General features: G+C 41.2%; 1 protein-coding gene across 1 annotated transcript in view; it reads right to left on the reverse strand.

Annotated features, from left to right (window-relative positions):
- The window catches only part of TPRG1 (tumor protein p63 regulated 1), a 136,841-nt gene that overhangs the window by 64,637 nt on the left and 55,196 nt on the right, over window positions 1-17,008 (reverse strand). Inside the window, exon 3 of the mRNA XM_043998919.1 lies at window positions 14,266-14,442. Coding sequence (XP_043854854.1) covers window positions 14,266-14,442 — 177 coding nt within the window. The remainder of the gene's footprint in view (window positions 1-14,265; window positions 14,443-17,008) is intronic.

Here is a 17,008-nt window from a genome sequence, read left to right on the forward strand (position 1 = left end):
CAGAACAAAAAGGGGGCAGATGGAAGAGGTGATATAAAGGGAGAATTGAAAGCCTTTGACAACTAATTGGGGGATGGTGAGAATAAGGAGTAGAGAATGACAACTAGGTTGTGAACCTGGGTGAAGGGGAGGTTGGTGGTACCTCTTCCAGCAGGAGAGAAGTTTAGAGGAAGGGGGAGTTTTGGGGAAATGATAACGAATTCAGTTTTGAACAAGTTGATCCAAGATTGAGACTGAAGGGCCGTCATCTAAATAATGATCATAATTGAATTTATTGATGAGATCACATAAAATATTGTAGAGGGAGAAGAGAAAAAAGTGTAGGACAGAGCCCATTGGGAAACCCATAGCTGGTGGGTGGAAAAAAATACTGAGAAGGAGCCATATGACATATTATGAGCAGAGAACAGTGTCATAAAAATCTAAAGAGAAAAGAGTATCCAGGAGGAAAAAAAATGATAGTATTAAAGGTTGCATAGAGGTTAAGAAGGATGTGCTGGATATTTAAGCTATTTGTCCAAGCTCATACATCTATTAACTAGGATCTGCTGCAAATGGAGTAAAGGTAGGATTGGAACACAGGTCTCCCAATGCCAAATCCTGCAATCCTTACGCTTTGTACTGTACCACTATGATGCATCTGATCTCAGAAGCAGCCCTAAAAGATAATCAGCATTTTGTCTGATTAGGCTTGCACTCAGAGGTCATCCTCCCAGCCCAGGAAAATGATCAACACTGTGCTCCCTCTCCCAGCTTTCTGCCTTTCCTCTGGCTACTGTCCCTACCCAGAATGCTCTGTACCATCATCTCGCTTTCCCGGGCTTTCTTCAAGGCTCAGCTCAAAGCTGATCTGCCACAGGAGGACTTTCCCTCTGGTGGTGGAAGAGGAGCTCTCTATATTTTATTTCCATCTTCCCGCCCCCATTGGAATGGGAGCTCCTTGAGAGTAGGGCCGTTTTGAGTTAGCTTATTGTTTGGACTTCTCTGATCTCCCTGGTCCTGAAAGCAGTGCCCTGGGACACAGTAAGGGCTTAAGAAATGCTTATTAAGCAGAAATAAGTTGGATATGATTGTACCATTATAACTTAGATCAGATTGCTTGCTCTCTTGGGGAGGGAGAAAAATGTGGAACTAGAAATCTTATAAAAATGTGGAAAACTATATCTATATGCAACTGGAAAATATTAAAATCCTTTTATGATTAAAAAAGAAGTGCTTATTAAGTGAATGACCCATGTAATCCCATCTAGTTGTGTTTTTTTTTTTAAATGTTGGTAATAGTTGGCATCTCCCTGGCTAATTGACCTTGCAGTGGCATTTGAATGATTTGAATTGGGGAGCTGGGTAAGATGCTGCTACAATCTCTTCCAGTTCAAAATCTTCACTCCAATGATTCTCTGAAGTGGACCACACCAGACTTGGGATGTGGAGTCAGGAAGACCTGAGCTTAAATTCTGCATTAGAGATTAGGTGTATGATCCTTGGCAAGTCACTTAATGGCTATCTACTTCCTCAATTTCCTTATCTGTAAAGTGAGATTAATAATACCCTTTACCTCCTAGGTTTCTTGTGAAAAGAGAATGAGATGAAATTTGTAAAGGACTTTGCAAACTTTAAGGCACTGTGTAAATGTTAGCTATAATGTTTTAAAGGGCAAAACACTTCCTCAGTGTCTAGGGATCTGCACCTTTGGTTTGGAAAATATCCTTTGGGGAAAAAAAAAGAACAAAAACTTCAATTGCAACTTTTTTGTTTGCAAGGCTGCCTGTTATTCCTGAGTGCATCCCAAGACCCAGAGTTTGCAAAACATCCCTAGAAGGGAGTTCAAACCCCCTTCAATTCAAACAGCAAAATGGGAGGTTGTGAGGATGGGTAATACAGAACCATCCTTAAAATTCTCCTTGGGTTGGGGAGTCCAGCCCATTGCCAAGCTCTGCTAAACTATTCAAGCAAAAGGACCATGGTCTTCCAGCAGAGGGCAGCTTCCTAGTCAGCCACCGGGTAAGGATCCAGTGGGAGCCTTTTCTAATCCCTTCCCTCAACTTCTCCTTTCCCCACCCCCGTTAGGCAACACTTGGGGATTGCCCACAACAGCTCCAGCTGTGTGCTCTGGGCTCTCCTCATTAGATTGTCTAGACAGGAGGTGGGGTTGTGGCAGGAGGGAAATCTTTTACAAGAGTTTCCACAGAACATCAGCCCTCCTGGGGATCATGGCCTGCTGACAGATGTCTGTGAGCACAGTGGAATGAGCCCTGATGAGAGCCTGCATTACCTGGAGCAATACGTCTTTGAAAACTCCTCCCTCTGAGCCAGGGTGCTGCCAATGGAGGGCACTGAGGGCACTGAGGAACCAGCTTTTATCATTGCTCTGATCCAGGAGATGCAAAAGGACGAGGACAGAGTCCTATCTCATCCTACAGCTACTTAGGGCCCCCAAACAAGCACTGAGCAACCCATGTGAGAAGGGAAGTTTCAATAGTTGGGTTGAAGATAATGATGAGTGAATCAATGAAAAAATAGTTATGAAATGCTTCCTATGGGTCAGGCATTGTACCTAGTACTAGTAATTAAAATATAGAATTGAAACAATCTCTGCCCTCAAAAAAGGCACATTCTAATGATGACCATGGTGATGCTGATGATAGCAATATATAAGGTACATATCATCTCCCTTAGAAGAAGAGCAAGTGGGGGCGAAGCCAAGATGGCAGAGGAAAGACTTTAAATGCACAGAGCTCCTGATACAATTACCCCCAAAACAGCAATAAAAGAACCCTTGGAGCTGAAAAACCCACAAAAATACAGGCTGAGATTATTCTTCAGCCAGAGACAGATTAAAGGGGGCCATGGTGGGCTGGGAATAAAGTCTAACCCCAAGATCACACTCACAGAGACCCCAGACACACCACACCAGAGGAACTTAACCCCTGAGCCTCCAAATCAGCTGCAAAACCAGTGTCTTCTGGAACTGAGCATGTGCTCGGGTGAGAGGGTTGAATGGCTGCCTGGGGATGAAAGTGCAGGTGTGTTGGTGGGAAGGACCTAGGGAGGAATTCAGCTGTCCCACCCCATCAGGGAACCAGGAAGAAATCTTGAGCTGAGGGAGGCCCAAGTGGGGGAGCGCAGACTCATCGAAGCTAAGAAGCTAAGAACCACACCATAGAAAGCTTTGCTTGAGGTTGTCTTCAGGTTATCTTCAGGCCAGAAAAGAGGCCAGGTGAGAGAAAATCTGCCCTCCCTTAAACCAAAACACCTGGGACCCTCTGAAGCTGGTAACAGTAGTGTAGCCTAGGTGCAGAGCCCCCCCAGTGGAGAGTTTAAAGTCAAGTAAAAGGTAGCAAGATGAGCAAGCAAAGAAAGTTCAGAACTATAAAAAGTTTCTTCAATGACAAGGAAGATCAATGTGCACCCTCAGAAGAGGATAACAACCACAGGGCCCCTACATCCAAAACTTCCAAGAAAATTATGAAATGGTCTCAGGCCATCGAACCACTCAAAGGGGACTTTGAAAAGAAAGTAGGAGAGATAGAAGGAATATTTAGAGAGAGGGAGGAAAGAATGGAAAGAGAAATGAGAGCAATGCAGGAGAGTCATTAGAAAAAAGTTAACAGATTGAAAAGTCAAATGGAAAAGGAGATAAAAAAAAGCTGTCTGATGAAAATAATTGCCTAAGAATTAAGATTGAACAAATGGAAGCTAGTGACTTTATGAGAAACTTAGACATGGTAAAGCAAATCCAATTGAATGAAAAAATAGAGGGCAATGTGAAATATCTCCTTGGAAAAAACAGCTGAAGCTGACCTGGTAAATAGATCCAGGAGAGATAATTTGAAAATCATTGGACTACCTGAAAACAAGGACCAAAATAAGAGCCTAGACATCATCTTCCAAGAAATTGTAAGGAAAAATTTCCCTGATATTCTAGAAGCAGAAGGTAAAATTAAAATTGAAAGAATCCACCATTTACCTCCTGAAAGAGATCCCAAAAGGAAAACCTCCAGGAATATTATAGCCAAATTCCAGAGCTCCCAGGTCAAGGAGAAAATATTGCAAGTAGGTAGAAAAAGGGAATTCAAATACTGTGGAGCTCCAATAAAGCTAAAACAAGATCTAGCAGCATCTACATTAAAGGATCAAAGGGTGTGGAATATGATATTCCAGAGGGCAAAGGAACTGGGACTACAGCCAAGAATCACATACCCAGCAAAACTGTGTATAATCTTTTTGGGAGAAAATGGGATTTCAATGAAAAAGAGAACTTTCAGGCATTCGTGATGAAAAGACCTGAAATGAATAGAAAATTTGACTTTCAAATACAAGACCCTAGAGAAGCATAAAAATGTAAACAGGAAAAGAAATCATGAGGCACATTAAAAGGTTAAACTGTTTACATTCTTACATGATAAGATAATACTTCCAACTCATAAGAACTTTCTCAGCAAGGAATACACAGAGGACACAGGTCTGAAATGAATATGGGGGGATGATATCTGTAAAGAATTCATTTTTTTTGTTTATCCTTGTTCTTTGTGGGGCAAACAGGGTGGGGTGTCTTATGTCTGGGGCAGGATTTGGGCTCAGGGCCTTCTGGATTCAGGGCTGGTGCTTTGTCGATTGGGCCACCTAGGGAACCCATGATGACACCTTTCAAAGAGGGTTGAGGGGTAGGAGGAATAGACTGGGGGAGGAGAAGGGGAGAAGTGGACTGGGGTGAGGTAGCTCACATAAAGGAAACAAGAAACAAGCTTATGGAGGAGAAGGGAAGAGGGGGAAGGAGTGACAGATTGAATGAACCTTACTATCATCAGAATTGGCTCAAAGAGGGAATAACATACATACTCAAGTGGGTATGGTAATATATTTTTATCCTGTGAAAAAGTGGGTAGGGAAGGAGATAAGGGGGGAGGTGTGAGAAGAGGGGAAGTAGGTAAGTGAAGTCTGGGGGAGGGAGCTGTAAAAAGCAAAACACTTTCAAGGAAGGTGAAGATGTTCTGCATAAAAGTGCATGTATGACATATATTGAATTGCTTGATTTCATAGGGAGAGTTGAGGGAGGGAGGAAGAAAAATTTAAGTAAACAAAATTAGCTCAAAGACCTTAACCTCATAATAATGGACTCAAGGAGGGAATACCATACACATCCAATTAGGAAGAGTAATCTATTTAACCCTACAGGAAAGTAGGAGGGGAAAAGGATCAGGAGGGAAGGGTGAATGAAGGGAGAGTAGAGGTGGGGAGGGGGCAGTCAGTAGCAAAACATTTTTGAGGAGGAATAAGGCAAGATAACATAGAAAATAGAGTAAATATCATGGGAAGGGAATAGGATGGAGGGAAATAATAATGATGATTGACTACAATGGCAAAACATATGGTACCTACTCTGCTGGGTTATTGTGAAGAAAATTCTATATCAATTTTAAGATACTATATAAAAGTTATGATGGATAAGATTCTATCAGAAAAACCTGGAAAGATCCACATGAACTGAGGCAGGGAGAAATATACTGCATACAAAACAACAGCAATCATGTAAGATGATCTGCTGGGAAGGACCTGGTTATTTTCAGCAAGGCAATGATCCAATATAACTTGGAAGGACTTAGGGAAATTGCAATATACCTACAGAGAAAGAACTGATGGTATCTGAAAACAGACTGAAACACTTTTTTTTTTTTTGACAATTCCTTAATCTGAAGTCTTGTTTTTATTTGTTTTGTCTCACAACCTAGCTAATGTAGAGATATTTTCCATAACTACTCATGTATAACTTATATTGAATTGCTTGAATTCTTGGGGTGAGGGGTGGGAAGGGAGGGAGAAAGAGAAGTTGAAACACACAGTTGTAAAAAATTGATGTCAAAACTTGCTTTTACAAGTAATTTGGAAAATAAAAAATTCTATTAAAAAAGAGCAAGCTTTCTGAGGACAAGGATAGTTTTGCTTCCTTCTTTTTGTATCTCCCTAACTTAGCACAGTGTCTGGCACATAGTAGGTGTTTATACATAGATATTTAGATAGATGGATAGATGAATGGATGAATAGATAGATAGATAATATAATTATACTATGTTGTTATGTTAGTTATGCCATGATATGATGATATGATATGCTATCTTATCTCATCTCATCTCAATATATATCTACATCTCATACATATCGTGTCATATATATGCACAGACATATACATATATGCACAATTATATGTACACATACATATAGACATATATGTCTGTCTGTATGTATATATACATGTGTGTGTGTGTGATTTTCCTATAGTTCACAAACTCACTGAACTTTAACCATGGAAACCTTGAAGATCCATAGGCCTCAGGTTAAGAACACCTGCTCTTCAGCTCTATGCTTGCTCACTGTGTTCACTTGAATCAGTTGATTGAACATTACTAAGATGATGTTCTCAGATGTGCTGGGCAAATATCAGAAAAAGGCAATCTAACTGATTCTGTCTAAGAAGTAATTAAATCATTAAATAAGTAATTAAATTTCTAAAATATTCAAGATTCTTTCCTAGACATTGGGTATTTCAAGATAAAATGAAAATCAGTGCCTACACTTAAGGAACTAACAAGCAATATTTGTTAAATGCCTCTTATGTATAAGACATCATCCCAGGTTATGGGGAAAGAGAAAAAAAGCCAAGCAAAACACAGGGAACCCGTGTGATACCTGCCATGTCAGTCCTTCAGATAACTGAAAACATCTGCTATGCTCCTCCCTCAGTCTTCTCTTCTCCAGCCAAAACAGTGCTGTCCCTTCAATGTATCCATGTCCAACATGGTGCTGAGTCCTGTCCTGATCTCAGCACCCCTCTGTGGGCATGCTCCACGTGGCCAGTGTCCATCTGCTGAGAATGAAGCTCGATATTCTAGGTATGACCAGAAGAGGACAGAAAACAGTGGAACCACAATCCTGTTTCTTTTGGATTTTTGTTTTAAGGATCTTCATTCCCATCAGTGAGGGTCCTGTATTCATTCTCTCTAATACAAGTGTTTGAAGCCTACCATTCCTTGTAAGATTGTCTTCAAGAGCTGTGTTGCCCTAGAAATCCATAGCCTTGTAGCCAGCCAGGTGATGCCCTCTCTAAACTTGGTCTGGCTGGTCCTCAGTGCATAGGGATGCACATAGCTCATCACCGAACATTCCTCTAAGCCAGCACTCATGCACCTGTAGTGTTTCAGAGTTTGGACAGAGTTTTTTTCACCACTACCCTATGTTTTGTTTTGTTTTTTGTTTTTGTTTTTTTGTTTTTTGCGGGGCAAAGAGGGTTAAGCCCAGGATCACGCAGCTAGTATGTTTCAAGTGTCTGAGGCTGGATTTGAACTCAGGTCCTCCTGAATCCAGGGCCAGCACGTTATCCACTGTGCCACCTAGCTGCCACACATCACTACTCTATGAAATAACAAGTATGAAATACTCTATGAAATAACAAATAGTAGCTCTTCTCTCCTCCCTTTCTTTGATCAGGACCAGTGACTCATTCCATCTGTAACGATTGGAATAACGCCACCTGCTGGATACTTACTGTAGAAGAGTTCTGCCCATGAAGGGAAGGTCTTTGAGGGCAAGACCAGGAGTCAGGAAGTGACGCGGACTAGTGGGAGGAGGAAGGAAGAGACTGGCGCTCAGTCTCGCTCTCTTTCCTCTGGACTCTGGCGGAGAAGGGAGCTAGAAATGTGCTCTCCCTTTAATAGATAGGAATCTAGGCCTTTTTCTCTCTCTTTACCAAATTCTTATTCTCCTTAATAAATGCTTAAAAGTCTAACTCTTGCTAAAGCTTATAATTTATTGGCGACCACTCATTAGATATTTTAGACAGTTTAGCTAGAATTTTAACCCTTAACAGATTCAAGGAAACATTCCATTTCTTGAGGAAGCAAAGGGGGGAAATGTGGTAAAATATGAAAGTTTTTAACAGTCGGTTAGGATAACTGAAAGACGCCAGTTTTTCAAGGACCACCCTTTTGGGGAGGAGATGAACAGTCCGCCTGCTGCGCATGTCAGACTGCCTGCCGGGTACAGTCCGCCTGCTGCGCATGTCAGACTGCCTGCCGGGTTTTTTGACTTCCGGGGTGGAGAGAACGGGAGTAGCCTTTTTTTGCCGGCTTGGCGGGACTCCGGGCGGCGCGGCACAGACGGTCTGACTCACTCCAAAGGTGGCCTAAATCGGTTTGGTGAGTTTTTATAAGGAATATAGACTAAGCCTAGATTTAAGACGATTTGTACTGTATTTCTGTTTTCCTATCCTTCTAATCAACAACACCTTATATACAATAAAGGCTCTATCTAGAAAACCAGAAGCTTCTTCCATTTACTAGTCTGGGAGATGAATTAAGGGAAGGGTTAAGTAGGGGAGATTTATGATCTAATATCCAATTTTAAATCTCACACATCAGTGTAAGGAACTCCTGAGAGGAGATAAAGATTATCATCTTAGTGAGCCCATGATCATACTGCTATTGGGGGGCTCAGAGGTGAGACTTGAACTAAGGCCTTTCTGATTCCAAGGTCATCTCTCTATCCATTTCACCAGGCTGACTCTTTAAAGTCACAGATAATGCCCTTCTGCCTCTCAATATCCTTTATGAAGAAAGATTCTATAGCTCATAAAGGTGAAGGGATATAGCCAAAGTCAACCTGATCATCGGTGTCAGATTCATTATTCAAATCCAGGAATCCTAACTCTATGTGCCAAAATTCTGCAACCCAATACAGCCTCTCATATGAGGCCACGTTGCCTTTGGAAAACCCACCAAAGACAATGTTACACTGTTAGTGCCTCCCTGAATTCAGGCTCACCCTACCCCATCAGGAGCTACCTGGGAAGATGCTGATGGAGGTTCTGGACACTATGCTTTTACCGAGGTCACACTCACTGTTTGGACTGCTGTAGGATACCAATGACACATCCTGACCCCTATCATTTCTGTAGCCTCTTAGTGTGAATTACCATCTAATATCTCCTTCCTGAGCTAATATACCTGGGATAATGATTTTTTGAATGTAAATTCATTTCATCCTAGTGTATTAAGTCAACTAGTCTAGAACATTGTGATATTTTGAGATCACAGATCTATCATCCAGTCTCCCAGCTGTCCCTCCTTCCATGTCATCAATCAATTGATGAGGCATTTAAGGAGCTCTCATCCTGTGCCAGGAACTAGGGATTCAAATACAAAGACTTAACTAATGTCTATTTTCAAAGACCTTTCCATACCATCTAAGCCTCCCTTTGAATCATCACTCAAATGCAGGAGCAACAAAGAGCCAAGCTCAGGGGCCTGTAATGTCCCAAGAGAGACCTATTTCCAGCTTTATAATAATCCATCAATATCTGTTTTGGAGGAGATCACATCTCTGCCAACTCTGAGCCTTCCTAACTGAACTATCAAATAGCCCACATCTCTCCACCTTCTCTACGAGGGAAGCATGGGCATGATTGCCACATATCTTCCTCAAATCCAAGTCTATGGCATTTCTGTCATATTATTTCCCTCTATACACTTGTCCAAGTTACTGGAGTTGAAGTAACTATGCAAATTTCATGGCTGCATACCTAAAGCTTTTTTCACTGGTAAGTATGAATAATGAAATATGGACCTCCCCTGGAATGAGCTGTGTGGCCCATCTATTATGTTAACTCATGATGGAAAGGCCACACCTTGGGAGCGTCCCGTCTGACTCATGTCCTAGTCCTAGTGTCTTTAGCCTTGAATGAATAAGCAGGCTACTCTGCTAGAAAAGAGTCAAATGTCAAGGGAGGATACAAAGTATCTCTCACTTTTTTCCTTCAGACACATTCCAAGGTCTGCATCTTCCGGCTATGGATGGAGTGCCTTCTTTCAAAACTCTCTAAAAGGATTGGGTGAGAGACACAAGTGAATTATAAGGAATGTGTTTTCATTAAAGCCTGGGAATGTGTCCAATTATGCTAAGCAGAAGAAAGAGGGTTTCCATCATATTTGCAGCCAGAGAAACTAGAATGCTAAAGATCTGTCCTCCTAACCTTGAGGTAGGGAGGGACCCAGCACGATAAAGACACCCATTCACTAGTTCCTTGTTCCTTCTCTTGCAGAAGCCTCTTATCTAAAGAGGATCTGCCAGAATCACAGCAAGTAAATGAGGCATAGTGTTTCCTTATTTCTCCCCCCCCCTCCACATGCACACCCCATTTCCTTTAAGCCAAAGGCAAGTGATGATTAAAACAAAACATCTCTGTTTCATAAGCACCAGGTACGTGGGATGTGCTGAAGCTTGTCTCTGGCAAAGTTCTGATCAGACACAGACACAGCAGGTCCTAGGAGGGGCAGCGGTTGCCTCCACAGGAAAGCACTGTGAGTGTACTCATGTACACACACACACACACACACACACACACACACACACACACACACACAGATGTATGTATGCATGCACATGCACACATACACACACATACCAACCAACACATACATACACACACAACCAAGAGCCTGAAGAAGGGTTCCACTTGATTCTTCCTTCTTCGCCCCCCCCCCCCCGGAACTTTGGAGGGAGAAGGTAGAAAGGAGGATAAGTCATTGTACTAGAAAGTTTCCATAAATCCCTCTTGCCTTCTCTTAAGTGAGGTTTCAATTTAAGTAAGCATCAGGCTCTACTTGACAAACATTGAAGTACAGCTTAGAAACTGTCTGTGGTTAAGGAGATCAGAATTTTTTAACTCTGGAAGTCGAAAAAACCTCAGAGGCCAATAAGTTCAACATCTTCATTTTATAGATGAACAGACAGGCTCAGAGCTTGTGTCTTGCCTAAGTTAGTAAGTGGAAGAAGACAGGATTTGAACTGAGATTCTCTCCCTCTAGAGAAAGCTTTCTTAGTTCCTGTACGCCACCATTGTTTGAAATCAACCCTTCTATTCCGTACTTTCCAGTATCATAACATATTCATCAAGAAAGTGAGCATACAGATGGGATAGGATAGAATCTCTATTATAATTTAAAGTTGAAACTCTTAAAGCAGGGCCAGAGTCTGTTGATTCAGAAAGAAGTTATTAAGGGGCAGCTAGGTGGCACAGTGGATAGAGCACTGGCCCTGGATTCAGGAGGACCTGAGTTCAAATCCAGCCTCAGACACTTGACACTTACTAGCTGTGTGACCCTGGGCAAGTCACTTAACCCCAATTGCCTCACCAAAAAAAAAAAAAAAAGAAGAAGTTATTATGTATCTTCCAGGTAGCTTAGAAGTCACTGCTTCATGGCACTGGTCATAGCAAAGAGAAAAATGAATCTGTTCCTACTTTCAAAGAACCTAAATTTATTTGTTAGCAGGAAGAAACAACATATGCTTACATAAGCCAGCACAATTAAAATTGATTTTGTTTTAGAGGCTTTCTAAGTTTGCTTTTAAACTGCACACCTGAGACATTTCAAATCAACCTTCATCGAATGAATTGTCAGTGTCCATATAGCGTGCTTTGCTTCGCTCCATCCCCTGGCCACCAATTTCATCCTTGACTTTGCCATTTCATTTATAGTTATCATGATGGGTGATATAAGCAAGACAAGGAAGAAGATATGAATGGATCCTTGCCCATCTATCACTAAATTTAGGAAGATAACTGACAGGATATACTGCAGTGAAGGTGGAATCACTTTTATGTACAAAGGACAATAATAATTCCAGGATAATAATTTAAAAAAAAATATGTTTACAGGGCAGATAATTGGTGCAGTGGACAGAGCCCTGGGCCCGAAGTCAGGAAGACTCATCTTCCTGAGCTCAAATCTGGCCTCAAACACTTACTATGTGATCGTGGGCAAGTCACTTAAGACTATTTGCCTCAGTTTCCTCATCTGGAGGAAATATAATAAACTGGAGAAGAAAATGACAAAGAATTTCAGTAACTTTGAAAAAGAACAAACCAAACAAATAAACAAATGGGGTCATGAAAAGTTGAACATGACTAGAACAACTGAACAACAACAATTTTTTTTTTTTTTTTTTTTAGTGAGGCAGCTGGGGTTAAGTGACTTGCCCAGGGTCACACAGCTAGTAAGTGTTAAGTGTCTGAGGCCAGATTTGAACTGAGGTACTCCTGACTCCAGGGCCGGTGCTCTATCCACTGTGCCATCTAGCTGCCCCAACAAATTATTTTTTAACAATGATGACCAGTGGTTTAGTTCCAGCTGTTATCCACACTGGTTGTATGACCCTGGAAAAGTAATTTTACATCTGAGTGTCCCATCACCTTTCTATGACTATAAGTTACAGAGAAGACATGAACCTAGAGGGAATTTCTTCATGTGAAAGCTACTTCTATAGCACTGAAAATGTCTTTTTGTAGTTCTTAACCCTACTTTTGAGTGGAACATTTAATCTAGATAAGATGGCATACTGTCCTAATAGGAATGTTTGCTTCGGCTAGGACAAGGCTTCTCTTGGTGGGTGCTGGAATGACCCTTGCCCTAGTAGAGTTTGTTCTGGAGTGTTCCAGGGTCAATCTTCCTTTTGGTCAATAAGCAAAGTATGGCACTTTCTTCCCCCTTTGCCTTCTATTGCCTCTTCTTTGGCAATCCTTAATTCACCAAATGTTTCAATGAAGAGATTGAATCAAGGCAAGGAAAGAAAACAACAACAAAACCAACCAAACAAAACCCCTTTAATTGACCTATTAATTTATTCAGGGGTGTAGGGGATATGAAGTGAAACATGGTTAAACTAAAATTATTAGATTATGTCTATGTTTCAACATTCTAGGTGGTACCCAGAAAACGATGGTGTTTTCTTCTAATAAAGAAAAAAAGCAGGACTCAGGACCCTGACCCAAAAGCAAACTCCATACAATACAGCCAGACGGCCATCTGCTTTCTCCAGTAATGCCTTCTGAATGAAAATGGCTCTGAGGGACAAGGGAGAAGTAGTATGATGGTAGAACAAGATATTGATTTTTACAAAGACCTAAGAAATCTCATTTTCCTTCTGAAACTTAATCCTCTTCTCCAATAAGACGATATGGAAATGGAAGAGCAGAAAAAGAAAAGACCAATACTGGGGACATGAGGTTATTAAAAGAAGCATGCAGGAGCCTAGACCAGGAGTTCTTAACCTTTACTGGGGGTCACGGACACTTTGGCCAGGATTGTAAAGGCTATGGGCTAACAATGCACAAAATGTGTGGTTTCTTGTGCATAAAGTAGAATTTTTATGATAAGCAAGGACATAAATAATACTAAAATGTGAATCTCTTTGTGTGTACAAAGACACAAACACACACACATGTTTAATTATGAAGTAAAAAAACTGAAAGTTCACAAACTCTTGGGTGAAAAACCCCAGAGAATTTCCAAGCTCAGAGTGACCTTAGAATGTTGCATGTCAGGAGAGGAAAGAACCTTAGGGCATCAAATATTAGAACTAGACGGTGATTTAGAGCATAGAACATGGGCATAGGACCTAAATATTAGATCATAGAGAGTAGAATTCTGTAATAGAAAATAACTTAGCCACAGAGATAAGACTATCAGAGCTTAGAAAGTTCTTTTGAACACACAAACATGCACACATGTCCACACATGCACAGACACACACAAATACTCTTATACCCACACATATACACTCATATCCAATATACACATAAAATGTCAGAAGTAAGTGATCTTGGAATATAGAGCACAGAATGGCATTGCTGGATGAATCTTCTGACCACAGAGTATGCAATACTGTTTAGAATATTGGGAACCTTAGAATATGGATTTTAGAAAGCCAGAGTCAAAAGAGAATACATACTATGGAATGTAGGATGTTGAAACCCTTAGAACCTAGAACTCAGCATCAGTGCTGGGAAGGACACTAGAGATAAACTAATCCAGTCCCTCAGTGCCTCAGTAATCACTCCTGAAAGGGCTTTTGCTTGTCATGAATCATCAACAGCCAACCTAACCCTCTACTACATACAGGTTGCACCAAAGACACTGGAGATAAAAGGGGTGAAAGATATGTTCCTCCCTTTTTTTGTACCCATAATGCATTGAGGGAGGAAGGATAGCTTCTCTAGAAGACAGACAGTATCAGCAATTAGCACATGACCATGACTAAGCAAACAGGGATGAGTTTGTGAGAAGAAAAGATCTAGTTTTAAGGTTTTCTGATTGCCAGTCTCCTGTCTTTTCACTAGCCCGACCTACCTCTATTTTGTTTCTCTCTAGGCTCCCATGCAAAGTTTGGTCATTTTCCTCATGTCCCCAACCCTCCCAGGCAGAGCAGAGCACTCACTTATCCAAGGACGTCCCAGGGAAGGCAAATTTGCCAAGACAGATGTGACAGATGCTGCTCAGGGGGATGCGTTGAAACTGGACACAGCTGAGCATGATGAAGTCATATTTGCAGATCAGCAGGGTGTTATCAGTGATCACCACCAGCCTTTCCTTCTCGTTGTTCCAATGATCCACTCTGCAGGGAGAAATGAGATGGAACAAGAATTAATAAAACTCAACTTGTCCAAAAGAAAAAGAGAGTTGGCAAGATAAAGGGGACCCAGAAGCCACAGACGCTGGGGATGCCCCAGACATCACACATATAATCATGGTATCTGATGCTTCTATGTCTCTTTCTGGTTTAGAAACCACTTAACATGCACTCTTCCTGTGGGGTCCTTGAAAGAACACCATAATGTAGCTACAATGCTTATAATCATTGCCATCTTGCAGCCTAGAAAACAGAGGCTCAGAGAGCTCGTGACTTGCCTAGGGTTATACTGTAAAACAGTGGTTAAGGGAAGATTTGAACTCAGATCATCCTGACCCATATGCAGTATTTACCTAAAAGAGGCAGAGTGAAGGTGAATTCCAATGAAACTCCCAAAGAAAGGACCACAGATGAGTATGAAGACTAAGCCTCCAAATGTTCTGTATGTCACATGTTTCCAAAGAAGGTTGTGTCCTAGTGTAATGCATTTAGCATGTGGTAGGTCTAGCCTCATTGTTAAGCAAAAGGTGACTCTGTGGGTCCTCTTGTCTAGCCACATCATCTTTAACATGCAGAGGCATTGGAGTGGAGTAGGAATCAGTAAACCTTCATTTACTGAAAATATTGTAAATGCTAGGCTGTCTGCTAGGCACTAAGATTACTAAGACAGAAGCAAAAGAAGCCCTGCCCTCAAAGAGCTTACAGTATAACAGGAAAGATGACATGCAGATATATTAGTTTACATGGAATACAAACAAAAAATATACAAGATAACTTGGGGGGAAGCCACCACCACCTGGGGGGACCTGGAAGGACCTCTTGCAGAAAGTAGCTCTAGAGCTGAGTCTAGATGGAATTCAAGGAAACTAAAAAGGGGAACTGAAGAGGGAGCTGCCCCCAGGAATAGTGACTAACCAGCACCAAGTCATAGAGGCAGGAAATGAAGGTTCCTGGGTAAGGACCAATGAGAAGGCCAGTGTGGTTCATTCAGAGAATTAATTTATGGTATCAGAAAAGTTAGGATGGAGCCAAATTGAAAACAGATTTAAATGCCAAATAACAATAGTTTATATTGGTTTCTAGAGATAATAAGGAAACACTGCAGTTAATCGAAGGGCAGAGAAATAACACAGCTAGATATGTGCTTTATGAAAGACTTTGAAGTCTTGGAAGATCAACTGGGTTAAAGAGAATTTTGAGGCAAGGAGACTAAATAGCAGAATATTCTAATAGTGTGGGAATGAGGTTATGAGGGTCTGTTCTTGGATAGTTGCTGTGTAAGTAGTGAGAAGGGGACAGAGGAAAGAAATAGTGAGATAGAAGCCACACAATTTGGCAACTGATTTGTTATTTAGGTAATAGAAGGCGAGAGAGACTGACCAATAAGACCAACCCTTCTGAGCATGTACATTCAACAGTTAGTAATAACAAAATGTCTGCAAGAACTCCAAAGCCTACTCAGAGGTTGTACAACCTTTGAAGGGCTGGGATCATTGTCCAGTTCCCCATTGTGTATCAAGTCAGTTAGACTGAGGAATTTAATGCAACATCGAGGTCAGGAATCTGTGAGGCTGCAAAGTAGGTTGTGACTTAAGCTTGAAAGAGGATTTGTGCGGAACTATAATAGTCTTTGTTCTGGACATTATGAAATCTAGATGGTGTGGGGACATCCAGTTTGAAGTTGCCCAAGGTAAATAGTGAGGTGAGACTCAATGCCAATAGACTGACTAGAAGGTAGCATTAAGATTTGTGTGTCATCTGCATGTAGGTGATCATTGAATCCATGAGGGATGATTTGATCAGGATGCCAGATAGTATAGAGTTGAAAGAAAAGAAGGCCCTAGACAGAATATTGGGATATTCCCACAGTTAAAGCCATGAAAATACAGTAGGTGAAAGATGAATGACTGAGGAAACAAAGGTTTGAGCTCCCAAGCATATTGATTTATTATGCAAGGAAAGCCAATTGGTAACAAAACAGCACCAGCCTTGAAGCTTAGAGCTAGACCCCAAATACAGGGGAGACAGATTTTCATGCACTAAAACAATCAAATAAGACTAAACAATTAAAAGAAAACAATTAACCTGGATATAAAATTGGGTAATCTGATTTCTAATTGGAGGAAAGATTAGGGGCTTTCCAAATTGTGAGGGGAAGAGTGAACTGCCATAGTTCCCTAAAATCAAGAATAAAGAGGCATCCGCTTTCCCCAAGTATCTGTATTTAATGATGATGATGATTGATGAGAAGAACAACAACAACGTGGAAACAATAATTAACTAAACAGTACGTCACCAGCTTTCAGAAAAGACACATGGTTTGCTTGGGATGTATAACTGTGAGAAAACTTCTTGCATCATTGCTCAGATATGATTGGATTTCTGGTCAGCATAGCCAAGGGCCTTAGTTAAGGCTAAGCGGCAGATAGAGCGGGTCCAGCTTCCCAGCCAGGCAGGGCTGCGTCCAAACAATTCAACACAGTCCTCTTACAATTTCCACAACTGAATACAGGTTTCTCACGAGACATAAATTGTACTAGATCTATAACAT

The sequence above is a fragment of the Dromiciops gliroides genome, chromosome 3 (genome assembly GCF_019393635.1).
Source record: "Dromiciops gliroides isolate mDroGli1 chromosome 3, mDroGli1.pri, whole genome shotgun sequence".
NCBI lineage: Eukaryota > Metazoa > Chordata > Mammalia > Microbiotheria > Microbiotheriidae > Dromiciops > Dromiciops gliroides.